General features: G+C 44.1%; 9 protein-coding genes across 11 annotated transcripts in view; 4 read left to right on the forward strand and 5 right to left on the reverse strand.

Annotated features, from left to right (window-relative positions):
- Window positions 1-9,424, forward strand: part of LOC122611885 (streptococcal hemagglutinin) — a 58,414-nt gene extending 48,990 nt beyond the window's left edge. The window contains exons 7-8 of the mRNA XM_043785265.1: window positions 7,134-7,530; window positions 9,387-9,424. Coding sequence (XP_043641200.1) covers window positions 7,134-7,530; window positions 9,387-9,424 — 435 coding nt within the window. The remainder of the gene's footprint in view (window positions 1-7,133; window positions 7,531-9,386) is intronic.
- On the reverse strand, window positions 2,912-4,523 carry LOC122626599. The gene is made up of 2 exons (XM_043806920.1): window positions 3,333-4,523; window positions 2,912-3,278 (listed from the first exon to the last, which is right to left on the reverse strand). Exons 1-2 carry the CDS (start codon window positions 4,508-4,510, stop codon window positions 2,966-2,968), a joined length of 1,491 nt encoding a protein of 496 aa, XP_043662855.1. The 5' UTR covers window positions 4,511-4,523; the 3' UTR covers window positions 2,912-2,965.
- On the reverse strand, window positions 5,145-6,099 carry LOC122626609 (accessory gland protein Acp32CD). 2 transcript variants are annotated; one of them, XM_043806938.1, is made up of 2 exons: window positions 5,294-6,099; window positions 5,145-5,223 (listed from the first exon to the last, which is right to left on the reverse strand). In XM_043806938.1, the coding sequence occupies exon 1, from the start codon at window positions 6,088-6,090 to the stop codon at window positions 5,314-5,316; it is 777 nt and encodes a 258-aa protein (XP_043662873.1). In that variant the 5' UTR covers window positions 6,091-6,099; the 3' UTR covers window positions 5,145-5,223; window positions 5,294-5,313. The 2 variants fall into 2 exon arrangements, with proteins under 2 accessions (XP_043662873.1, XP_043662865.1); XM_043806930.1 differs by having other exon boundaries at window positions 5,145-5,227.
- Window positions 9,425-9,507: 83 nt separating the features above from the next.
- LOC122626153 (deoxyuridine 5'-triphosphate nucleotidohydrolase) lies at window positions 9,508-10,390 on the reverse strand. 2 transcript variants are annotated; one of them, XM_043806307.1, is made up of 2 exons: window positions 10,295-10,390; window positions 9,508-10,235 (listed from the first exon to the last, which is right to left on the reverse strand). In XM_043806307.1, exon 2 carries the CDS (start codon window positions 10,233-10,235, stop codon window positions 9,669-9,671), a length of 567 nt encoding a protein of 188 aa, XP_043662242.1. In that variant the 5' UTR covers window positions 10,295-10,390; the 3' UTR covers window positions 9,508-9,668. The 2 variants fall into 2 exon arrangements, with proteins under 2 accessions (XP_043662242.1, XP_043662243.1); XM_043806308.1 differs by having other exon boundaries at window positions 10,290-10,369.
- Window positions 10,391-10,610: 220 nt separating this feature from the next.
- LOC122611947 (probable protein arginine N-methyltransferase 6) lies at window positions 10,611-11,857 on the forward strand. The gene is made up of 2 exons (XM_043785374.1): window positions 10,611-10,709; window positions 10,773-11,857. Exons 1-2 carry the CDS (start codon window positions 10,671-10,673, stop codon window positions 11,757-11,759), a joined length of 1,026 nt encoding a protein of 341 aa, XP_043641309.1. The 5' UTR covers window positions 10,611-10,670; the 3' UTR covers window positions 11,760-11,857.
- On the reverse strand, window positions 11,793-16,845 carry LOC122611946 (nuclear pore complex protein Nup154). The gene is made up of 12 exons (XM_043785373.1): window positions 16,589-16,845; window positions 16,366-16,528; window positions 15,808-16,301; window positions 15,577-15,749; window positions 14,543-15,513; window positions 14,247-14,483; window positions 14,010-14,171; window positions 13,405-13,951; window positions 12,827-13,352; window positions 12,295-12,761; window positions 12,114-12,236; window positions 11,793-12,051 (listed from the first exon to the last, which is right to left on the reverse strand). The coding sequence occupies exons 1-12, from the start codon at window positions 16,685-16,687 to the stop codon at window positions 11,919-11,921; spliced, it is 4,095 nt and encodes a 1,364-aa protein (XP_043641308.1). The 5' UTR covers window positions 16,688-16,845; the 3' UTR covers window positions 11,793-11,918.
- An 887-nt stretch (window positions 16,846-17,732) lies between these two features.
- On the forward strand, window positions 17,733-18,962 carry LOC122616040 (60S ribosomal protein L9). Its single transcript, XM_043791290.1, has 3 exons — window positions 17,733-17,782; window positions 18,031-18,281; window positions 18,563-18,962. Exons 2-3 carry the CDS (start codon window positions 18,041-18,043, stop codon window positions 18,892-18,894), a joined length of 573 nt encoding a protein of 190 aa, XP_043647225.1. The 5' UTR covers window positions 17,733-17,782; window positions 18,031-18,040; the 3' UTR covers window positions 18,895-18,962.
- An 87-nt stretch (window positions 18,963-19,049) lies between these two features.
- LOC122616049 (C-type lectin 37Db) lies at window positions 19,050-19,772 on the reverse strand. Its single transcript, XM_043791304.1, has 2 exons — window positions 19,601-19,772; window positions 19,050-19,539 (listed from the first exon to the last, which is right to left on the reverse strand). The coding sequence occupies exons 1-2, from the start codon at window positions 19,730-19,732 to the stop codon at window positions 19,132-19,134; spliced, it is 540 nt and encodes a 179-aa protein (XP_043647239.1). The 5' UTR covers window positions 19,733-19,772; the 3' UTR covers window positions 19,050-19,131.
- A 768-nt stretch (window positions 19,773-20,540) lies between these two features.
- LOC122611693 (protein aubergine) lies at window positions 20,541-25,352 on the forward strand. The gene is made up of 9 exons (XM_043784959.1): window positions 20,541-20,729; window positions 22,347-22,452; window positions 22,518-23,011; window positions 23,084-23,276; window positions 23,338-23,465; window positions 23,518-23,672; window positions 23,735-24,124; window positions 24,175-24,285; window positions 24,350-25,352. The coding sequence occupies exons 1-9, from the start codon at window positions 20,637-20,639 to the stop codon at window positions 25,248-25,250; spliced, it is 2,571 nt and encodes an 856-aa protein (XP_043640894.1). The 5' UTR covers window positions 20,541-20,636; the 3' UTR covers window positions 25,251-25,352.
- The last annotated feature ends 65 nt before the right edge of the window (window positions 25,353-25,417 follow it).

Here is a 25,417-nt window from a genome sequence, read left to right on the forward strand (position 1 = left end):
GTTAAGCAGGTCAAAATCCGTACAACTAAATTGAGCCCAGAAAATACAATTGGGCAGGGAGCAGAGGGCCCCCCTTTCAACCCGGGGTAGAATTCATTTTTGCGCTGCACTGTCGGCTCTTCAAATTAAAATGTATTTGGCGGGCAGTGAACAAAATTGAGGCGGTCGGGGGGGAGGGTCGAAAAGATCGTCCGCTGGGTGACCAGAAGCAGCCAGAAGCACTTTTGTAGCTGCTTATTAGTGTGATGTGTCTTTTGGGCAAAAAGTCGTCGGATTCGGGATGCGGGATTCGGGTTTTTCGGGGCTTTACTTTTTGGGGCTCAGTAAAAGGAGAGTTGGAGTTGGAGATGGAGGACGCGGATGAAGACCTGGCACGTTTCACATTTGACGCGCCATACGCTGACCCTGCTATTAATTTATTTTGCAAGCAACTAAAATTCCAGAGCTTGAGATTATCCCAAGATGCTCGTTCATTCAATTTGGATCCATTTATATGCATATTGGTGATGGGTGCGTGACTGGAATATCGCTAAGACCAGGAAATTTAAAAAAATACTCAATTACTACAATCAATATTAATTGAATTCCCCATTTCCATTAAAAGTTATTTTCTGGCTTATGTTAGAACTAAACCTCCGTTTGATTAACCAATAAATGGAATATTTTATTAACAACATTTCACATATACCATCATTCTCTATAAGCCTCATCTCGATCATCCAATAGTCCTTCTCTAGCATAACGTATATCTGATATGTCTTTCCTATCCGAATATTTTAATCAAACAAGAACCAATTTTATGTGCCTACTTTATGATTGAAACCCACTTGAATTCTATGTAAATATTGCGCAACAAAATAACTTTATTGGGCTTAAACTTTATAGCTCTATTAAAGAAAGAAGCGGCTGAGCTGAGCCAAAGCTGAAGTCGTATAAAACGAGAAAATATTTACGAGTTCTTTGGCTTGGGCTTGACTCTAAAATCAAAACGAAGCGAACTTTTGACGAATCATTCGGCTACGTATGCAAATTGATCTTGGACATTCATTGATACGGGTATCTTACCATCTGTCCATGGTCAACGTGGGTCACCAACGCTTCCCTTTCCGAGACAGAAAGCCAAACAGCCAAACTTGAACTATAAAGTTTAATTAGATTGAAGACCAAGAATTTGGATTTTGATTTCGGACTTGTGTTTTTTGGGGTGGAGTCGCGTGGACATGCGTGTCTCAAGTGAACTCTTTTCCATCGCAAATATTTGCACACTCTTGGACTTATGTATGTAAATATTCAATAAATTAGCTTGGATCTTTTGTGCCCATCAAATAGATACGAGCTGCGAAAGCTATTAAAGTTTAGAATACCATTGTTGCATTCATTAATATTACCGCTCAGTGTTTTGGCCAACAAAATATGAGACTTAACTGGGTCTTCTAACGCTAACAAAGTCTTTTGTTTGATGCAGCCAAATGATTTGCATATTTCCATATTTTCCACCCATTTCCCTGCCGGCCTGCGTTGCCTTAAATTGCCTTCAACCGAATGGAGACCGGAGACCTGGAGTCCAATTACATTGCGTGTATGGATCTGCAGATGGCCTCGGCCCCTTAGTTTTTATTGTTTTTTTATATACTTTTTTTTGCTCGCAAGGAGTTCAAAGTCAAGAGCCGAGAGCCGAGAGCCTGAGAGACCCACAATTCAAATCTGTTTTTGGCCCCGTATTGTTATGGCCAAGTTGTGCTGTTCTTTTTTCTGGCTTGCTGGCTTTCTGGCCATTTCCTGGGCTCTAGTTAATGCCAGCTTGTTGTTGCTGCTATTGTTGGCTCTGTCAATTATTGGCACAGAATTTAGAATGCACTTGGCTAACCATAACCATGACCACAGAGCCACCCAAATCAAAGCCTCTCCTCCTCCCGATTCCCCCCTCAATTTTTTTTATGTAGCTATACTATGTCCGAGCAAAATTATGACAGAGTCTAAGAGCTGGCCATAGGAGTAAAAGCCACCAATTTCCGGTTGGTTCTCGGTCTTTGCCTCGTTTTTAGCTCGTTTAGAGACTTCTTCTTGAGCGTTCGACCAACGCTTTGTGGGCAAGGGATACGTATAGCAATGTATACTTAATTTAAAAGAAAAGGTTGCAGAAGGTTAACAAAGCTGGTAGCCGCTCTGTCACTTGAATGATGTGATAACTAAGAGATTAGTAGTAGATAGTAGATGTATACGCTTAGATGACTACTTTTTTTTGCTCGCAAGGAGTTCAAAGTCAAGAGCCGAGAGCCGAGAGCCTGAGAGACCCACAATTCAAATCTGTTTTTGGCCCCGTATTGTTATGGCCAAGTTGTGCTGTTCTTTTTTCTGGCTTGCTGGCTTTCTGGCCATTTCCTGGCTCTAGTTAATGCCAGCTTGTTGTTGCTGCTATTGTTGGCTCTGTCAATTATTGGCACAGAATTTAGAATGCACTTGGCTAACCATAACCATGACCACAGAGCCACCCAAATCAAAGCCTCTCCTCCTCCCGTTCCCCCTCAATTTTTTATGTAGCTATACTTGTCCGAGCAAATTATGACAGAGTCTAAGAGCTGGCCATAGGAGTAAAGCACAATTCCGGTTTCTCGTCTTTGCCTCGTTTTAGCTCGTTAGAACTTCTTGAGCGTTCGACCAACGCTTTGTGGCAAGGATACGTATAGAATTATACTTAATTAAAAAAAAGTTGCAGAAGGTTAACAAACTGTAGCTCTGTCACTGAATATGATAACTAAGAATAATAATAGTAATGTATTTACAGCGCTAAAAACTAAAATAAAACGCAAACACAGCTTGAACTTGTATTTACACTCGTCAGCTTAATCTAATGAGTAGTACTTAATAATTACCAAATTGTATCTACTTTTCTCTGCCTTGAGTACTGGAGATGACACCTCCCTAGTTTTTGACCCTATATGACCCCTATGACCCCCTGCCTATGCTACCGCCCCCTGTGCCGCTGGGCCTCCTCCATCCTCAGCCTGTCGATAGCTCCAAAGATCCTGGCCCGACGATCCAGCTCCTTTTGCACAGCCATCTTGTTGCGTTCCCAATCCAATTGTTGTTCTTTTTTAAACGCCTTCGAATTTGTATCTGTTTCATTCAATATCTTAGTATTGTAGTTGCTCGACCAGGGACGTCGTGTCGATATGGGCTGATTGTAGAGAGCAGTGTGATTCGCTGGGAATAGGCTGGGTTTTATGAAAATGGCCACATAGCCGGGCTTGGATATGCTGTGATCCTTGGGAAAGACGCTGGAAAATATGATTTATTTGTTATAAGTTATTAGTTAGAACTCCAATCCTCACCATAAGAATCCCTGGTACATATGCTGTATGGAATGGTGACCCCACCAGCTGCCAAGAACCTGCAAAGGACACGACCGATTGCGGCCCGCATACGAACTCAGTACCTTGCCCACGGACACAAAGAGCAACTCCGTCGTATTGGCCTCCACCAATTCGGCTTTTCGCATCATGAACAGATCATTGAATGCCGAGATGACCACATCATCGTACAGATTATACACCAACTTGTTGTCCTTATCCTGGCCAAGGATCAACATGGCTGTGCGCATGGAGTTCATGATATGGGCCAGGGCAAGAAAATTGATGTTCATATCCTTGTAGTCTGGAGTGAGATAGCCCAAGAACCAGTGACGCATGTGAATACGAACGGGGAGCTCTATCCGCGTCATTAGCAGCCAAGGACCTCCCCAGCTGTTCTGGAAGTTGCACAAGATCTTGGTGGGCAAACCCCGGTCTCGTTCGAGCCTAATGCCAAATACCTCGTGCAGATCCATGTCCTCGCTACAGGTGGCCTCTGGGTAATCGAAGAACGAGGGAGGATGTGGTGTTACCGGCTCCCAGCTTCTTAAGGTATTTATTGGTAGCTTGGAATCTGGTTCTTCTTTTCCGACTGATCCGATTTCCGGTTGATCTGTAAACTTTTCCTTGGTGCTTTCCGTGTAAGTTTCGTCAGGAGGTGACTGTTCTCTATCGATTGCAGTGGCCTTTGTGGATTCTGTGGTGATTTCAGTGGGCACTTCGGGAGTTTCATTTGTTGTGGCCTTGGTTTTTCTCTGTGTTGTAGCTTTTGCCTTTGGAGTACTGGTCCAGATCATCGTCCCACTCGAATCACCTGAGTCCTTGTCTTCGACGCTTGGTTTCTTGGCATCGCTCTTCTTCCGCGAATGATCCTCCGAACTCAACTCCAGTGTTTCCATTCCCTTGTACTTGTTTGAGTTCTTTTTGGACTCCCGTGAATGCTCCAATGAGCTGACCTCCAGAGTTTCTTCCTCGCCCGAATGTTCCGCCGTGCTGGTCTTCAGATTTCCCCCCTCAATGGGCTCTTGTGCTGTACCATTGAATCCCAGTTGAGGCGCACTTATTCGGGAGGACCCATAGTTGTTGAAGATAAAGCTCATGTAGTACGTCTGGCCCAGGACAATCCACGGCAGAGTAGTCCACAGGCAGGAGGTCAGCATAGCTACGCTCTACAGCTTGACCGGCACTGAAGTGAAGGTTGCTATATGGTAGCTGGGTTCCCTATATACCCTCGCTCTGTTGGCTCGTGACTAACCTTGTTAAATAATTTAGTTAGATACTGCTTTTTAATGTGTGGACTGATTTGCCTGATTGCCATTAGATTCGATGCACACAACTTGGATACTTTGCCGGTGGCACCTAAAATTGATGTCACAGTTCCAGTGAAATAGCATGTAATTTAAATAAAGAAATTTGAGTCTATGAATATTAATAATAAAATAAATACCTTCAACATAACTCTGAACTTTTCAACAAATTTCAATTATATTAATCTTCAACTCACTAATTTTCTCTTTATCTCGTTTAAATGAACGGCAATCAAATTTTATTTTAGGCGTTTTATTTCAAACAAATCCTAGTAAACAGGTCCTTAGATTTTGATTTCTGGTGTTTTGAATATACCTTAACATTAAAAACTACTTCAAAAAAACTCCTTTACAATCAATGTAAAAGTACATATTCATTCAATTTAATAAGACTCTATTATTTTGTCGTTTACAAGCTAAAAGTTGATTTAAGCTTCCTTAACTATAACCCCACTTTTCCACTTTCAACTCATTAAAAAAACAGTTGTGGTATTTAAGTTTTATTGTCATTTTAATGATAAAATCAATTGAAGTGGCTGCGTCCTTCCAAAGTCCCTCGTGCGAACCTGACTGCGAGAGAAGAGGACAAGGACATAGTTACAGTTGATCGTTTTTTACCCACGACCAAAGACTTACGGTCAGATCTCCCGGTGGTGTTACATTTCCTCGTAGTCATCCTCCTTGGCTCCAGTCTCGGGCCCATCCGGCACGTTGCCAGCGACGCGAGCTGCCCGTGGAGCCGGGGCTTCACTGGCCACTTCCTTGGCGGTCTGGGTCTCCTGGCTGCTATCGCGGGCTCCGCTGTCCCGCTGATTGGAGCCGGCATTGCTGCCGGAGTGTCCGTGGCTCTCGCTGCTCTCGTAGATGGAGCGCACGTACCGGCCGCCAAAGCTGTCATCGATGCTGATCTCGTAGCTACTGTGGTGGCTGTGATCGGTGCGCTTCCCCTCCCCTGCGGCATCCTCCTTCGAGTGGCGATCCTTGGCGTCCTTGCTGTCGCTGTCATCGTTATCATCGTCATGACCATTCGCCGGCGTGGCAGCACTGTCTCCGCTCGAGTCTTTGGAATCGCTTTTGCCATCGCCTCCACTGCCACCGCCTTCACCATCTTTCTTACCATCGGCATCGGCATCGCCATCGGTAGCCCCACTATTATCAGCAGATGTGGCGTGGTCGTCATTTGGATTATCCGTCGCAGCACCACCGTCACCTTCTTGTGAATGATGGGAGTCACTGGGTGCACCACCGGTACCACCGGCACCACCACCAGGAGCGCCACCATCGGCGCCGGTGCCTCCTTCGCCGTCCGGATTATTGTTGTTGAAGGCAAAGTTCATGTAGTACTTCTGGCCCAGAGCGCCATGCTCCGGCAGATGGCCGAGGGCCAGCAGGACCAGGTAGCCAGTGAGTAGCCGCATCCGCATCCGCCACATCGCTGCAACGCTGAGCTGCCCGGGCTGTCCGACCCTCCCTTATATATAGAGATGACCGCCGTTGCCCGGAATCGAATCGATTTTACTGTAGCCGTGGCTGCTCTCGCCCATTAAAAGGGGGCAGTCCGATAAAGGCGTGTCCAACGCAGTAAGGGGGGCACAGCAAGGCGGGGGGCATATGCTGGGGAGCAGAAAAACAGTGGCAGTTGTTAGTCCATGTTGCTGCAGTGCAGCACCAGCAGCAGAAGCAGCGGCAGCAGCAGCAGCTGCCGCGGAAACAGGTTGGCCCCCAGTTGAAGAGAGCTACGTGGAATTCAATCAGGGCCAATCTATAATAGAAATCTCATGTGGCGCGAGCTTCGTTTTGCCCAAAGGGGAGTTTGCAGCAGCAACAGCAACAGCATCAGCAGCAGCAGCAGCAGGGGGCGTGTCAGTGGGGATCAGCTCGGAGGAAAAGCCGAAGGAGGGGGGAATGGGGGGTTAAATGGGGTGCCCACTCTCTGCCCACTTTCGATCGATCGTGCGTTGCAAATATGAAAATGCTACTGCAGCGAGTGCGGCAGCCAAGTCAGGCAGCTTTGGCTAAAATCGTTTTTCATTAACAATTTTAAAAGCCGCGCATTAATCACAAGTTCACAGACACACGCACACAGAGAACAGAATGCATCCTGTAGATGCCCTGTGCCCACGACTTGCTGGATCGCACAGTGGATCAAGAGGATGAAGTCATTTCATAAATATGCATGAATCAGTATAAGAAAATAATAAATCATATAATAGCCGAAGTCTTATATTCAGATGATATATTAGTTCATTTTTTAAACAAAGAAAAGATTTCATATGTAGCTAAATATTTGTTATAAACGTTGCAAAGGTAACAAAAACTCATATGCAGGAAAATTTAAAAAAGGAATTCAATTATACTACTTATTTTGCTAACCACGAACCACTATGCAAGTGTGGCCATGGCCACCATAAATCTGCCGCCGACTCTTCCGAAGACACCCCACTAATTCTTCTCTTTGGCTCTCTTCTCGTTGCAGTCGTTTCGTGATCAGTCCATCGATGGCACTGGCCTGCCGCTCTTAACCGAGGATCACCTGGTTAACTCGCTGGGCATGAAGCTGGGGCCGGCTCTCAAGCTGCGCTCCATATTGGCGAAGAAATTGGGCGGGCCGTGTCCGTGTGTTGCATGCGTTGCGCAGGCGCAACAAATGCTGGCACTGCAAACGGGTGGGGCAGCCGCAGTAGGAGCAGCAGCACCAGGAGCAGCAGCAGCAGTAGCAACGGGAGCAGGAGCGGGAGCGGGAGCAGCATCGGCCACAACTAGTTGCAGCATCAAGTCGGAGATCTTCAATGGCGGCAGCAACGGTAGCAGCAACAGCAACAGCAGCAGCAGCAATCAGGGCAGCGATGTTGCAGCTCCGCCGGCGGCAGCAGGTCCACATGCATACATACATACGTATTTATGTATTTATGCTAATTAAATTGCATTTCACCTGCTAAAATGCTGTACCAAATGAGCTTTCAACAATTAAGAAGAGAAATTAAGAGAATAACAAATAGACAGACAGACAGACATGTAGGATTCGGAGAGAATACCTATTGTATAAATTAAACGATAAATATGTAATTTAATGGCTAGCTAAAGTTGTAAACTTTAAGTGAGAAACAACAATAATCGCAAAGTCTTCCATTTGCAAACACACACACACACACACAAACACAGAAACAAATCATATTTGTATAACATTAATCAATTTATTAGTCAATTTAATGAGAGAGTTTTCGTTTACGTACTTAAGTGCAAAGCGCAAATTTGCATTGATTTTATTTATTTCTATGACTTTTTTCGTTTTTAACTGCTAGTCAGTAAATGTATATTTAATAGAATTCCGCAAAATGTGAAGCAAACTTAAAAATTCAATTTTATTGTTTTGCACATCGAAGTAAAAGGCTATTTATTTTAACCTATATATCCTACGATACGGCAGAATTGTTGAACCCCCGCCCTTCCCCCAATTGCTTTGTTCAAATTTTATTAATTTATGTTTACTTTTTCTGCGGCCATGCACAGAGGAATTCGAAATTCAACTTTTAGAACTATGCATCCATTTAAGAGCTCCAAGACTTGAAACACACACAAAAACACACTATACACAAATGATAAAAAGATTAAAAAACAAAAAAAACAACACGAAACAAGCAAATAGAAAACGTATTTTATAGCTCCATTGTACATATTGTTTATTTAATTAGTTGTAAGTCATTTAGAAAGAGACACACAAAAACATCTTCTAACACCTAGGCCGTATGCAATGATGAACTTAAAGAAACAGAAGCATATTTCTACAAAATAGGCATGAGAATGAACTTGATTTACTTTATACATTTAATGAACTATAGCTATTTTTCACAAGCTGAAGCAAATAAATTATACCAGTTATCATACAACACACAAAGGCGACTCTCGCTGCAAGTTGGTTGGTTGGTTGGATGAATGGATGGATGTTGCACAGTGCAGATCGTTGGGCGGCGGACGCCTCCAAGTGGGGCGTTATGGGCACGCGGCTGACCTCCGGAGCGCTCGATGCGTCGCGGGTCAAGCGGAACCGTTGCGCCAAAAGGCAACCAAGGATGGCTGCAAAACAATTAAAAGCACGCAGCGCACCTTCCAGCGTCTAATTACAAATTGGAGTCATTGAATTTATTAAAATCGGCCGCGTAAATTGTGCAGCAATGCACTTGAGACACGCGAACTGATATTGTGGGCCATCGCCGGTTGGCCGAGGCGGTTGGCGCTTCTTGGCTCTCATTACTCGGTCATAACTCACTGCGCCTGTCCGGTTCAAGTATCCCTAGCCTCTAGAAAGCCCATAAGCCAAGTCGGCTCTTTCTTGCAGAAACATAATTGCCCGACTTCTGTGCAGCAACTCCTTTTTTATGAACCTCTGAAAGGTTGGTATGTGTACCTGTTGCCAGTACTTCTAGCTAGTAGAATATGATTAGCACCAAGTTTTAACCTTACTCAAGTCTTCATGCCTACTTAGCTATGCAACACAAGTTACAGATGTACATTTGCCAAAGCCAAAAAGTGAATTTCCTTAAAATAGTGATGAATTTACATATTTAATTAAGTATTTTATGAATTAGTTAAAGTTCAACCGTGCGTTTTAGTATGCAAGCTAAATACAATTATCCCAATGCAAAAGTTATAATTAAAGTTATAAGAGCAATTCATTAAAAAACTATTCAAAGGATATAACTTTCTCTATTACAATCATCTATCAAACCAGAAATGTTGCATACTTCTAGGAATTTGCTCAATGGATAACTTTAGAAGACTTGTAGACTTAACATACGATAAGTATGCAATGCTTCTTATCCGGTGATCACCACCAATCAGCCAATCGACAATTATATTCGTACATCCGCGGTTTTTATTAGATAAACAAATACATATAGATTAACATTTTTCTCTTAAGCATACAGAATGAAACTCTTTGACAATGAGCATGAATGGCCTTGGAAGTAATGGGCCGAGGTGCGATGTGCTTAATACGGCAAAGGTTCCTCGTTTACGTGGCAACAGGAGCGGGAGCAGCTCCCTCCGGTTCGGCAGCCTTCTCTCCGTTGCCGTTCTGCGCCTTGGCTGCCGGCAGATCCTTGACTCCCGTGGAACCAAATCCTGCCTCGCCGCGCTCGGTGTCCTCCAGCTTGTCCACCATCACCAGTTGCGGATAGAAGATGCGCTCGCAAATGAACTGGGCGATGCGGTCGCCGTGCTTCACCTCGAAATCTTCATCGGAGTGATTGAACAGGACGACGCCAAGATTGCCGCGATAATCCTCATCCACCACACCGGCGCCCACATCGATGAAGTTCTTCACGGCCAGTCCGGATCGTGGGGCCACCCGGCCGTAGGAGCCCTCCGGCACCTGCACTTGCAGGTCGGTCTTGACGATGGCCTTTCCTCGGGCCGGCACCACCACGTCGTAGGCGCTGCGCAGATCAACTCCCGCCGCTTTGGCGGATCCCCTCACCGGCTCCAAAGCCTTCTCGGTGAGCTTGGCGAATCGCAGGACGCACGTGTCGATCTTCATCTTCTTGGCAGCTGGAATGTCGTCGAAATCGGTTGATGGCATCTGGAGCAGATTGAGTTATTTTATGACTGGGTCAAAAGTCTGTGCCTTTGTCACCTTACTTGCAGAATTCTGGTCTGAAAATGGCGCGGTTTAACAAAGCGTCGGAAAACTGGCGGACTTCCAGTGCTGCAAAATACCTAAAGTAAAAGTCGCCAAACTACCAAAAAATCTTAAATCTGCTTTGTATTTCAAGAAAAGTTACAAAAGTATGGCTTGTAAGCTGGTTTTTGACCAGACAAATTATAAATACAACAAATATGTTAGCTTTTAAATAAATAACACTGTGTTTATTAATTAAAACGCAACTATCAAACTTGTGTATGCACTTATCGATATATCGATACTATCATAGTTGAAAAACCCAGCTCTATTTAGCACGTTGTTTTGAAAAATCCACCTGATTCGTTTAATGTTTGTTAACTGCAACTTGGAGTCATGGCGAATGCTTATTTCGATGAATATGAAAACTTGGAGGTAAATGAGATTACATATTATAGAACTTGCTTTAAAACTGAACTCACCAAAACCAAACTTCAGATCCACGAGCTCATGCTGAAGGATCGTCCTCGGCAAGAAGCCTACTACAATGCGATTTTGGGTAATAAGGATCTGTTCAAGGACAAAATCGTAATGGATGTTGGTGCCGGCACGGGGATTCTGTCCGCCTTCTGTGCCAAGGCAGGAGCCCGTTTGGTCTACGCTGTGGAGGCATCCAATGTGGCCACCAAAGTGGCTCTGGATCTGATTGAGGAAAATGGCCTTACGAACGTGGTGAAGGTGATCCAATCCCGTGTTGAGGAGTTCGTGCTGCCTGCGGAGGCGGAAAAGGTGGACATTATAGTGTCCGAGTGGATGGGCTTCTACCTGCTGCACGAGGGCATGTTGGACTCGGTACTTCTGGCCCGGGACAAGTTCCTCAAGGAGGGCGGACTCCTGTTCCCCAGCGAGTGCACCATTTACGTGGCGCCCTGCTCGGTGCCATCGCTCTTCGACGATTGGCATAATGTGGACGGCATCCAAATGGACACTTTTGCCCGAAAATTGAGAGCCCAAAAGTCATCCAGGCCAGAGATAACACATCTAAGTCCACAAGACCTTCTCCACGAGGGCGTCGTCTTTCACTGGATGAACCTACTGGATGTGGAGGCCAGCGATTTGGACAGCATTCAGTTTAAGGAGGTGATAACAGCCCAGAAGGCGGGCAACCACCAGGGATTCTGCATTTGGTTCGATGTGCGGTTCCCTGGCGAAGATTTTGTTCTAAGCACATCCCCACTCTCCTCACCAACGCATTGGAAGCAGTGTGTAGTCGTACTGCCCGAGGAGTCCTGCGAGAATCTGGAAGAGAAATCACCCATTGCATTTCAAATCACAATGAAGCGCAGCGCGGCCGATATGCGTAAGTACAATCTGGAGGTGGATTTGCTGGACCCCAACACAGAGGAGCATCCAGTGCCTTGCTCCTGCCATATGACGAAGTGCATTCTGACGGAAGCTCACCTAAAAATGATGGACACCTCATGAGTGTCATGCTATCTCGGAATGCGAACAACGAACTGTGGGGAAATCAATTTATTTAACATGTTTAATACAAATACAATATATATCTCAGTCAAACTTAACGTCTAGTCCAGCATTTTCAAAAATTTAATTAAAATAATAACTTTACGCAGGGAACAGGCTTCAAACCAACAACCGCTGCAATCGACTCTGAAGTTCCTTGAGCGAATGTTGAAGACGGTTAGTGTCGGGCTTTTGGTAGCAAATGTTCAGGCAGCCGGCCACTATGTCTTGAGCCTTGCCAACAATTCGTCGTCTGTAAATCAAATATGAATGTGAGTTAAACGATCGGCTTGACTTTGAAGTGACTACACTTACTTTGAACGGTACCAAATGGATTGTGCGTTGTCTGCCAGGAGGGAGACCACTCGTATGGCGGATTGTATTAAATGCCACTCATTACCTTCGTTGGCCCACACTCGTTCGTTCATTGAAATCATCCTAAGAGTTTTAAGATGTTTAAAATGATTTATCTCTTCAAAAACACTTCAATACGTACCTCGAATAGTATTCCAGGAGCAATTCAACGTCCAAATTCATGGTCACCAGTTTTTCGGGCACTATTCCCTCGGGCAATCGCAGTTGGCAGGCTTTTATCTCAAGTTCCCTTATGAGAAAAGCAAAGGGAAAGCAAGCCCCAGACTCACCGTACTCCCTTACCAAAAGCTCGATTTTCGTGAACAACCTATTGCTGCGCTCACTAGTTGTGCCCGGCTCATCTACAACGCTATTGATGATGTGACCCCAAACGGACTCGATCAGAAGGGGGTCGTTGTGATGCGAGCAGTTCAGGATGGACAATTGGCACTCCCAGAGGTCGAAGGGCTCCGCAAAGTGCTGGTATAGCTGAGTTATGTCGTACAACGCATAGTTTAGCTCCTTTACAGCCGTAGCGGCTTCCAGCTTAACGCGAGCCAATTCTGTCATTGCGACCAGCACTGCTTTTTGCACTCGTGCGATATCCAGCTGAATTTGTAAATTATGTTAGTGAATATAGGCCACCGCATGTTTTCAGAGGTCTTCTAACTTACCTTATCCTCCAGCTCTTTCAGGAATATTCCATTAGTTATTGATGAGCCAACGTTGCCATTTCGCATACACATAACAGCCCGCACCAAGTACTCAATGCGCTGCTCCAGAGTTATGTTTTCACTGCGTGTCATAGCCAAATTGTCCAATATCTGGGCTGCCTGGGAATGATGGCCATTCTTTTCGTAGTACTTCCACAGCAAATCGATCAGAATGACATTCTCTCCGTTTCGAGACACACTGCGCCGCAAGAATTCTCCTAATGAGGGCTCGACCACGTCTAAAAGCTCACTGACCATGTCGTGAGCCAGCAGCCATTCGTAGAGCGTTACATGGATGAGCGGGTCCTTCACCTGCAGGGTCTGGGCCACTATTTTTGGAATCGTCTGCTTCGCGGCGTTTTTGGCATCTGAGGCTTTGGCTGTACCATTATGTTGACTTGGCGACTTATCCTGAATGTGCGACTTGTTGCATGCAGTCTGATAGATATGGTCCAGCATAAGTTGCACTTCCTTGTAGTAGGTCATCCTATTGAGGAAAAAGATTAGTTTTTCCAACAAAATAACTTTACAAAAATTACCTTGTAGCAAAGCAAGTGTAACCCTCGCGATCCTCGGCGGGTTCTCCATTGTTATAGAAATGTACACCAACCTCCTCAGGATCACTTTTTGAGGCACAAACAGCCGAAAGCTCGATCACTCCCTCGTAGAAGTCAGCTGAAATAAACTGCTGGCAAATACTATGCAGTGGCAGAGTGGGAGCAGCTTCCTTGCACATTTGCAGGGTGGTTCGCAGCTTTCGATCCTTTTCGGCGGCTGAAGTGCAATTCTTTGCATTCATTAACAACTCGGTGGCCTTGTATGTCACGTCATCCTCATGCCTATAGAGGTTTGGGCAGTTCTCCCGCAAATTCATAGATACTTCGGATACACCCGCCTTGTCCTTGAGATACAGATTGATCAGTGAGATGATCAAGAATGCGCAGACCTCGGAACGAGTGACGAGAAGATCCCGGAAGGTGCAGCATTTCAACATCTTTTGATGTTCCGGACTGAGTTGCAAGCATATCAGCTGGAAGGAATGCGAGTTAAGTATGCTCCACAACGATATAACCTCACAGGCATGTTCTGGAAAAGGAGGTCGATTAGTTGCGGCTTTAATTTTGGTTATCACATCACTACTTACTGACAAAGAGGTTGAGTGCGGAAAGCGAACGTTTTTCCTCCACTTGAGCCTGCTCGGACAAAATGCGTTGCTCCGGAATTGGCAGTAGAGTGTTGCTCATCATGATGGTGTTGTATGAATTGGTTCTTTCCAAATGGCTGTCAAACGACACTCGAGTAGACGCTACAACAATCGTGTTTATATAAAATTTAATGAATAAGCATATTTTCAAGTTCATATATAAAGTGTACGACTTACAGGAAATATCGTGCACAGAATGCACTTCCAGGAAGCTGCGCAGTGATCGCAGATCGGATAGCAAGAAGGTACAATCACTATGACTCAGATTGGAGCAAAAGTGTTCATTTACACAACGCATTTGCCAAATAGAACGCAACATGCGGGACACATACATGTAAAGTCCGTCGTGCTTGGCCGAGAAGACGATTGGCGAATTCTCATTACAAACCGCCTGTGATGCCTGCATATTTCCAACTGAAAAATACATTTCTTGTTTTAGAGCTTCAGATTCTGGTTAGCCTCAATTAACTCACTTGGACTGATGGGCTGATTGAACTGCGACCCAGGATAACCAACCGGACTGTTGGCCGCACTATTTGGCATCGGCGTGGACATAAACATAGACTGACGCTCCCTTACGTTTGTAGTATTTTGGCCCAGTGTTTGATTAGCCAGATTGCGGTTATTGGCGTTCAGGAACTTTTGATGCTGATAGCATGGCTCTCCACCGTACAGCATAAACGCCTGGGTGGCCCACAAAGCAAGGTCACCGCCACGATAATTATCCGATGTGGCCAGCAGCAGAGCCGTGACACACGCCTCTCGCTGGTTCTGCGATTGGAAGAACATCTTCACCTCCTCGTGGTGCGGACCATTGCACGACAGAAGAATCTGTCGCAGCACGTCCACCATTTTGAGCAGCTCTATGATATGTGTGCCTTGGTTGGTGAGCAGCGCTACTTTGCGGGAGTTTCGAGCACTGTTTAGGGGAGACCTTCGCAGAGGCGTCGACGGTTCATGCACCTCAGCCAAACCCCAGACGACTCCATCCAGGCTCTCCAGAGCCGTCGACTCCACCAGGTACGTAAAGTTAACCGATGGGGCCGAGCTGACCGACCAGAGCAGATCCTGCTCCTGCTGCTGCGTTGTGATCATCAGCATGGTGCCTTCCGTGTAGTGAGCGGCATGCACCTGCTTTGGCTTGTTGGTGGTGGCATTTGGGGTGTAGCCGGGCGGTAGGCGCACGTGGAGCAGATAGAGTCCCTTAGGAGCCTCGGCCCCTGGCGACAGTGATGGCTGAATTTCTGACTGACCGAATCCTGTATTCTCGCCTGGACTGCAAGGAACTGTAGGACCAAATTGCTGATGCACATTTAGCGACGTTGTGGAGAAATATAGTCGCACACCGCACTGAGTAACGGCCACAAGATGTAGTTTGCCGGCATCGTCAGCGCTCAGAGGGCAGATGGCTTTCACACTTTTAAAAATGGACGGGTCCACAGTCCTAAAGTTAAAATATGGTTATTGACCGTACACCAGTTAAGTTTTTTGGAAAATTAGCACTCACGTGATCAGACTGACTGCTTGATTTGTAATATCGCTCTGCGTTATCCGACCCAGTCTTCGAGCATTCGTGTAATCCGTACTAATATCCCAAGCTTCGATGGAACCTTTTTCCGTAAGGACATAGAGAAGCTTGCGGCTGTTATCGATTTCAATGCGTTCTATTGGATCTACTTCCTGCAAGCAAATCGCGTTAAATGGGTAAGGACACATTTTGTAATTAAACAATAGTTACCGAAAAGACCTTCAGAAAGCTGGGAACTATATAGGAGACCAGTCCTTGAGAGAGATTTATCTTCTTGCATCGCTTGCCAAACCAACTGGACTCGGCCTGGTAGTATATCTCATAGAGGCACCCATCGCGGCCGCCCAAAAAGATGCGGCCGTCGTCCGTTCCTTTTATGACGCTGATGGACACGTTGTCGGTGCCAATCACGAAAATGGGCCGGTTCATCAGCTGCATTTCGTTGTTCGAGCTCTCACCGAAGGTTACGCCCAGGACAATGACCTCAATGGGCGTGGTTAGGATTAGGAGATACTTGACATCCTGTACAAAGACGTCGGGTTTTGGTTTCACCAGGCCAACGCTAACGATCAGATGGCTCAGACCATCGTAGTAGGCCACATCCCTAGCCTGATTGAAGGTCCAGATGTAAATCTCCGAGTCGATGGTCAGCCAGGCGCGTCCGATCTCCGGAAAGAGACCCATGGTACAGTGGCATTTTATGTCTGCAAAATGGAGGATCGCAGATTGTAGCGGATGGTTCTATGGGATGATTCTCGGGATACGTACGCTTGAAGTGCTCCAGAATCTCGTTGGGAATGGCCGACTTGGTCACCGTTCGCAGTTGTTGTAGGTTATGTGCTCCATCCGATTTCAGGAACGACAGAGTCTGGTAATCGTAGTCATTGAGTCCACTCATAGTGGCCCGTCCATGCTGGCTAACGCCGGTCAGCTAGCAAGAAAGTATCCTTAGACATCGTGAAGCTGGTAAATATCCGTATCCAATACTTACTTCCAGCAGACCCGGCTTATTTCTGTCCAGATTGTCATGCCATTCCAGCATACTTCCCGCCGTCGCGAAAAAGTCAAGCTGTGCTTGCGGAGCAGCCATCGTGCAGATAGCTATGCTAGGGCGGGCAAACTCGGGTGCAATGTAAACTTAAAATGCCGTTAGACCACTGTTTTGAGATAAGATTTTAAACTAAATCTGCAGTTTTGGCCGGCTGATGCTCAATGTACCCACGCTCCCGCCTTCTGCAAAGTGTTACCAGATGCTGTAATACATTCACATTTCCCGAACACTTATGGTATTTATCAAATAAATAGAGATGCCTATCGATAGTTTTTAGGATTTTATGTGAGTTAGGCGGGCTATTTTAAAATCGGCACACACAAAACACTTATAAAATTGCGTTGATTTACTTAAGAACTGCTACATATTTTAAACATTAATTTGAAAACATGTATATAAATAATTAAAAAGCGATTTTATTTAGTGATGTATATTGTGCGATAAGCCGCGCTCATTGAAAAAACATAATAAATTTAATTGAAAAGTCAACCAGTGCTGCCCATCATATCTGATTCATTATGGATATTCGTTGGCCTTTAAGATTTTCAAGAATTCTGATTAACTGCAAAACCGTAGTTAATAATTATATATAAACAATAACTGTGCTTATACAAATTCAATACAACAGCTCCCCTCATGTCTGTTAAATTTTTAGAAAATGATATGATACAAATGTGCAACATTTGTCTGTTGAGCGCAACAGGTGAGATATTTTCTAAAATCGGTAATACTATTAAAGGTGAATTCAGACTTGCAAAGCTTTTCCATAAGCTCATATAAGTATGATTGAAGACGGTTTACTACTTAAACTTGATTTTAGCCCATTCCTTAAATAATAATTAATAAAAATTTGCAAATGTACTGTAAACCGACGCAGAAACTCCCGCGCCTAACAGCACAATGCGACGACTTAACAGCACATCAACGGCACATGGCACGTCAAACTTAGCATATTTTGTGCGCCTCACACGGCCACATTAAATTTCCCTTCTTTTCTTTTCCCCGTTTCCGGTGAGTAGTGTGTTCCGCGTTATATTTTTATTGAAATTTTAACCCAAAATATCTTCAAAACCACCACTTGCAGCGAGGAGTCCATCCAGAATTTGTGTCATACAAACGAGGGACTAACGGAGCGTAAGTTTTGTGTAAAAAAGTGTTCCAAAACACCGAATCGAGTCTTCTACCGAAACGGCAATTGGCGTGTGGCACTGAAGAGCCGCCGTTTTTGCACATCCGCTGTGGTGGATACTCCCTAAACAAATTGAAAAACAATAGACAACGCATGTTTTGGGAGCAAGCAGTAAAGTGTGCGATTCGTTGTTTGGAATGCTCTGTTACAAGCACTTGGAGCTAGTAAACTAATTACTTGTTTTTGCCGACAGTGTCATCAAAATGCGTACCATCAATTCCAACCAGTGCGTGAAGATCCCCAAGGATATCAAGGCCTCCGTGAAGGCCCGTGTGGTGACCATCACCGGAACCCGCGGCACCCTGAAGCGCAGCTTCAAGCACTTGGCCCTGGACATGTACATGCCCGACAAGCGCACCCTGAAGGTGGAGAAGTGGTTCGGTACCAAGAAGGAGCTGGCCGCCGTCCGTACCGTCTGCAGTCACATCGAGAACATGATTAAGGGTGCGTAGTGCTAGGTGAAACTAAACAGGAACACTTGCATTTCTAGGCCTCAATTTGCCAAGCACACGACAATTCAAACCTTTAAGTCTTTACGATTACGAGGATAATCCTTTGTTAATTACTAAGATCCATTTATACGGATCGACTTTCTTACAAATTACTTACATATTTGTTATTACAAATGCCATATATGTGGTTGCAAAATAGATTCGGCCTTTGGTTCCTGTACACAATTTTTATATAAACTACCACATAACTAATTGAAACTTTCCTCTTCCTAGGAGTCACGTTCGGTTTCCAGTACAAGATGCGTGCTGTGTACGCCCATTTCCCCATCAACTGTGTCACCTCCGAGAACAACACGGTCATTGAGATCCGTAACTTCTTGGGCGAGAAGTACATCCGTCGTGTGGAGATGGCTGCTGGCGTCACCGTGGTGAACTCCACTGCCCAGAAGGACGAGCTCATCGTGGAGGGAAACGATATTGAGTCGGTCTCCGGATCTGCCGCCCTCATCCAGCAGTCCACAACCGTCAAGAACAAGGATATCCGTAAGTTCCTTGACGGTCTGTACGTGTCCGAGAAGACGACCGTTGTGAAGGTAGAGTCTTAGACTTTTAGAATGTGTTTCAACCTAAAATGTTAATAAAAAAACCAACGGCCGAAACTTTCAATAAGAAATTTAGTGTCTGAAGACTTGTGCAAATGAATGTATTCTGATCTTATGAGAATGCTCAAAAAAATATTTATACTCAAAAGTGATGAATGTTTTGGTTTACAATTTGTAGGTAAGTAAAAAACATTTATTTGTGAGGTTCATTAGTGAGTTCTTAACTTGAAAATGAATGCCCTACAAAAGGGCCTCTAGAAAGAGATCCCGCTTAAGGCAGAGATAGTCCGTTGCTGGTTCCCTCTGGCACACAAATGGAAACTGAACCTTGCACTCTATATCGTGATACCCAAAGGCTCCGTTGTAGTTGGCGAATCCCACACAATCCTCTTCGGGAGAAGCGTTGTTTGGCTCCCGAGGCACCCAGTTTAGGTACGGCACAGCGTCGCCGTTCTTGGCAAGAAGGAAGATGCGCCGGTTACCCAAGCAATTGATGCCAGCCCAAACGGAATGATGCCAGCTTTGGGTAAAGGAAAGTCCCATACTCTTCAGGAACTCGGTTGTAAGGCGTTTGTCCTCTTCGTTGTCAAGCACCATAAGTTCGGCACCAAGTTTACGACAACTGCGATCGGCGACATGCCAATTGGCCTGAAATTATATTGTATTGAAGCAACATACTTATAAAAGTTATTGTACTCATTGGGTCCACCTTTTGTAAGGACACGTGGTAGCACTTGTTTCCAACTCGACTAAAAGGCTGCTCACACGTCTGTGCATTGGCACATTCCAAAATCAGAGCCAGGAGTAGGAGTCCGAAAGACGCTTTGATGCACATGCTCATGTTTTAGGACCAACTAAAAATGTTTATATGGAAGCTAGCGGCTTTTATACTCTCGGCAGGGAAAGATTTTTATTGCAAGCAGCAGGGAGTTAATATTTATAATATGTCCATAACGTTATCTTAGGCAAATACAGTCCATGAATGCGAAACTCGCAAATAAGGCTCTCTTTTTTATTGGTACAACAATTTCAAATTAATCAGTAAACAATTTAAAGAACACAAAAGATCAAAGTAAGTTGTTAATTAGAAAGACTTACGATTTTACTACGCCATCTGGATACACAATGACGGATAAAAGTCTAGTTACGTTCCCTTTTTTTGGTATTCAACAACTGGAAGGCATATATAATTATGACATTCAATTGTAATCATCACAAAAAAATTCCTCCTTTTCCAATTATTTGTCTATAACTTTGCAAATTAATCAATATAAAATGTTATATATTGTATTAAAATTCCATTTAAAACACGACTGCATCATTATGTTCATTACACGTAAGTAACTTTATAAAAGTTATATAGATTTGGGTACAAGCTTTAAAAAAATCTCTTCGCTGTCTATGGATAATGGGTACAAATTCGAATCCTTATACTAAGATCTCTTGACATTTAAATGTAATTTTAAGACCAACGCTTTGGTTATCATATATAATATAGGAATATATTTCGGAAGCTTTGCAAAGGCAAATGTGTTCGCTGATTTCGAATTTATCGGTAGCTACATCTTTGCAAATGCGTTCGCTGATCTTCAATTTATCGGTTTAAGCACGACCGATAGACGCAGGAATAATTCAACAGCCCTAGTCTTCAAATGCCATTTCCTTTCCTTCATTCACTGTCTGCATTTGTGACGCGTGGATAGCAAAAATAAAGTAAAGTGAAAAGGAGGGAAAATAATTTAAAGATGAATTTACCACCAAACCCTGGAACTGCTCGTGGACGTGGGCGTGGAAGCAAGCGCAATGAAGAGGCGAATCGCGGCTTGGCTCCTCAACTTGTAAGCAATAATGGATATATTTACTATTTTTTGCCAATTTGAAAGTTAGCTTGGCCTGCTCTTTTTATGTGCATCCCATTTCAATATTGACGCAAGGTCAGCACTTTTCTTAAAATCTCACTCTTTAACTATGCGCATATGTACTTATAAGGTTGCATATTTTTACAACCATTCATGAAAAGACTTGCTTGGATGTACATACGTACATGCATTTAAGGGTTTACCGGTATGTTATCATTTATATATGTATGTACATATTTTCGTACACAATGCTTAAAAGTCAAAAATTAGAAATGAGTACTTTAACAACAGTTAAAACTAAAAATATATGCTGGTTAGACCAGTTGCGCCGTAACACAAGTTTGTTTTATTTGTTTGGAATTTTCTTCTTTTAAAAATGTATGCCTTGCTCGTATCCATTATATGGATCTTTCCGCTAAAAGCTTGCCTTGCGGAAAAAATTGATGACTACGCAGATCATATTGCTGTTAACACAAAACATACTGCTTTGACCGGCTGCCCCTGTTTAATTATACCCGTTACTCGTAGAGTAAAAGGGTATACTAGATTCGTTGAAAAGTATGTAACAGGCAGAAGGAAGCGTTTCCGACCATATAAAGTATATATATTCTTGATCAGGATCAGTAGCCGAGTCGATCTGGCCATGTCCGTCTGTCCGTCCGTCTGTCCGTCCGTCTGTCCGTCTGTCCGTCCGTATGAACGTCGAGATCTCAGGAACTACAAAAGCTACAAAGTTGAGATTTAGCATGCAGACTCCAGAGACATAGAAGCAGCGCAAGTTTGTCGATTCATGTTGCCACGCCCACTCTAACGCCCACAAACCGCCTAAAACTGCCACGCCCACACTTTTGAAAAATGTTTCGATATTTTTTCATTTTTGTGTTAGTCTCCTTAATTTCTATCGGTTTGCCAAAAAAATATTTGCCACGCCCACCCTAACGCCCACAAACCGCCAAAAGCTGCCACGAACACACTTTTGAAAAATGTTTTGATATTTTTTCATTTTGTATTAGTCTTGTAAAATTCTATCGATTTGCCAAAAACTTTTTCCACGCCCACTTTAACGCCCACAAACCGCAAAAACTGTGAGTGTTGTGTTTCCTGCGCACTTTCACCATCTGAGTAACGGGTATCAGATAGTCGGGGAACTCGACTATAGCGTTCTCTCTTGTTTTATTTTATAAATGAAAAATACAACATACATACATACTTTGGAATCATTTTCCAAATAAAAAAAAAAAGAACGAGCACATTCAAGGTTATTCATAAATGCAATTATAGATCACATAACGGAATCGTACAGGCAGTATGTACATAAGTGTTGCATAAAGAGTAAAAAAAAAACATAATAAAAAGTGGCTCAAAGCAACTACAAAAAAGCTAGTAATAGGATAAGGAGGCCAAATTACAAAGATTCTTACATATTGCGACTTTATAAAACCTAGCACGGCGCAAATTTTACTTCACTTTCAATAACGAACCTTTTTAAGTTTGATCCAAATCGATTTTTTTTGTATATATATATGTACAGTTGCACTTATTTCTTGCTTTAATTAAAATACAAAATAATAAATTATTTAAACAACACATTCGCAGGGTCAGTCGGCAGGGATTGATGCATCCGGAGGCTCTGGTGATGCTCAGTTGGTGCACGCGATGGCGAAAGCCAAGTTGTGCGAGGTGCAAGGGCAGGTGTCCGAGGGTGAGTGGTTTTAAATAATTTTCCTCACCTTCTTTTAATCGGTTCTTCGAATTAATTGAAATCAGGAGATCCGCGTGGTTCCGTGCGCGGCCGTAGGCTAATAACGGAAGTGGTGCATTCTCGTCCTCAAGGGATGACCACCAAGAAAGGAGTGTCTGGTAACGAGATTACCGTGCAGACAAACTATTTTAAGGTAAAAAAGCGTCCAAACTGGACAATCTACCAGTACCGCGTCGATTTTACGCCTGACGTGGACAATACACGATTGCGGCGGGCTTTCATGCATGAACATCGAAGCCTCCTCGGCGGCTACATCTTCGACGGAACCGTCTTGTTCTGCACCAATCAGTTCAAGCCTGTACAGAATAGCCCATATGTTCTGGAACTGGTGACGAAGAGTCGTGCTGGAGAAAACATTGAAATTAAGATCAAGGCTGTTGGATCCGTGGATTCGGCCGATGCGCAGCAGTTGCAGGTCCTTAACCTTATACTGCGTAGGGCCATGGAGGGCTTAAACTTGCAGCTGGTTTCGCGCAATTTCTTCGATCCTCAAGCTAAGGTTTGTCGTCTGAACTTACATTTAAAAGACTATCTGATCAATAACTTCTAATATGGTAATCATAAATTTTAGATTAATTTGGAGAATTTCCGTATGCAAATTTGGCCTGGCTATCAGACTTCGATTCGTCAACACGAGAATGATATATTACTTTGTGCGGAGATAGCCCACAAGGTGATGAGAACTGATACCTTGTACAATATTTTATCCGAGGCCATTCGTGACAATGACGATTATCAAACTGCATTTAAACGTGCAGTAATGGGTGGGTTTATCAATTTTCTTAATTTCGTACAATATAGTACAATTTAAATATTCCATAAAAGGTATGGTGATATTAACGGACTACAATAACAAAACCTATCGCGTCGACGATGTGGACTTTCAATCGACACCCTTATCCAAATTCAATACCAAAGAGGGTGATATTTCGTACGTGGATTACTATAAGAAGGTATATCCAAACCAAAAGAGTTATACATTTTCTATAAGAAAAATTATTTCAGCGATACAACATCATCATTCGAGACTTCAAGCAGCCTCTGGTCTTGTCTCGTCCCACAGAGAAAAACATTCGTGGAGGCAATGACCAGCCTCTGATGATTATTCCCGAGCTGGCTCGGGCTACAGGAATGACAGACGCTATGCGCGCCGACTTCAGGTATATTTAAACGGAATGTAGTCCATAGGATGCTTTCGAAAGCCTGTTCTTATGATCCTCAGGTTAATGAAGGCTATGGGTGAGCATACCCGACTGGCTCCAGATCGTCGTATTGAACGTCTGCGCACGTTCAACAGGCGCTTGAAGTCCTCTAAGGAGAGTACAGAGACCCTAAAGTCTTGGAATATTGAGCTGGACTCTGCCCTGGTGGAGATTCCAGCTCGCATTTTGAAATCGGAGAAGATATTATTCGGCAACAACAAAAATTTCCTATGTGACGCTCGCGCCGATTGGACCAGTGAGTTTCGCAGTTCTTCGATGTGGAAACATGTGGACATCAATAGATGGTGCGTGATCACTCCAGGTCGAAATCTGCGCGAGACTCAGGAATTTGTGCAGATGTGCATCCGTGCAGCCAGCACCATGAGGATGAACATCTCTAAGCCTATCTAGTAAGTATTACTATTATAAATGCTTAATTAAATTTGTTATTCCCGCGCAGTGATGAAATTAGAGATGACCGCAATGGTACTTACTCCCAAGCGATCGACAACGCCGTAGCCAAGGATCCACAGATTGTGATGATTGTCATGAGATCTTCGAATGAAGAGAAGTAATTGAGATTGCCAGATAATCTGGAGCAAAAGATCTAACTACTTTTCCCCATTCCCCAACAGATATAGCTGCATCAAAAAACGCACGTGCGTGGACAGACCAGTGCCATCGCAGGTGGTGACACTAAGAGTCATCGCGCCGCGACAAGAAAAAAAAGCAGGGCTTATGTCGATCGCAACAAAGGTGGTTATCCAGATGAACGCCAAATTGATGGGGGCTCCCTGGATGATAGATCTCCCTCTCCGTGGACTGATGACTGTTGGTTTCGATGTCTGTCATTCATCGAAGGACAAGAACAAGTCATATGGGGCTCTGGTTGCCACCATGGACCAGAGGGAGTCGACCCGCTACTTCTCCTCGGTAACCGAACACATGAAGGGCCAAGAATTGTCCGAGCAGATGTCGCTCAACATGACGTGCGCCCTGAAGACCTACCGGGCGCAGCACGGCTCTTTGCCAGAGCGCATTCTTTTCTTCCGCGATGGTGTTGGTGATGGCCAGCTCTACCAGGTGGTGAATACGGAGGTGAAGTTTCTAAAGGGCAAGCTTGACGAAATTTACAAATCGGCTGGAAAAACAGAGGGCTGTCGTATGGCATTTATCGTTGTATCCAAGCGCATTAATACTCGCTACTTTGCTAACGGTCGCAATCCAGTTCCGGGCACTGTGGTCGATGACGTTATTACCTTGCCAGAGCGCTACGACTTCTTCCTAGTGTCACAGGCTGTTCGTCAGGGAACCGTGTCGCCTACCAGCTATAATGTCATTTTTGACAATTTTGGACTAAGCGCCGATAAGCTGCAGATACTCTCCTACAAGATGACCCATATGTACTACAATTTCTCTGGAACTGTACGGGTCCCCGCTGTCTGCCAGTACGCCCATAAACTGGCTTTCCTCGTGGCCGAAAGCATTAATCGTCAGCCATCAGCAGGACTAGAGAATCAGCTGTACTTTTTATAAATACTGACTTCCATTAAATAACATGATATATTGACATTTGTATCAAGATACAATTTGAAGTTAATAAAGCGAATTCACATTTATTGTTTTACCACTCTGAAATGTTAGTTGTTTCTTTTAAATATGTAAATGTGTTTGACCATTAGGATCCGTTGCTAGGAAATGCA

This window comes from Drosophila teissieri, chromosome 2L (assembly GCF_016746235.2).
Source record: "Drosophila teissieri strain GT53w chromosome 2L, Prin_Dtei_1.1, whole genome shotgun sequence".
NCBI classification, from domain to species: domain Eukaryota; kingdom Metazoa; phylum Arthropoda; class Insecta; order Diptera; family Drosophilidae; genus Drosophila; species Drosophila teissieri.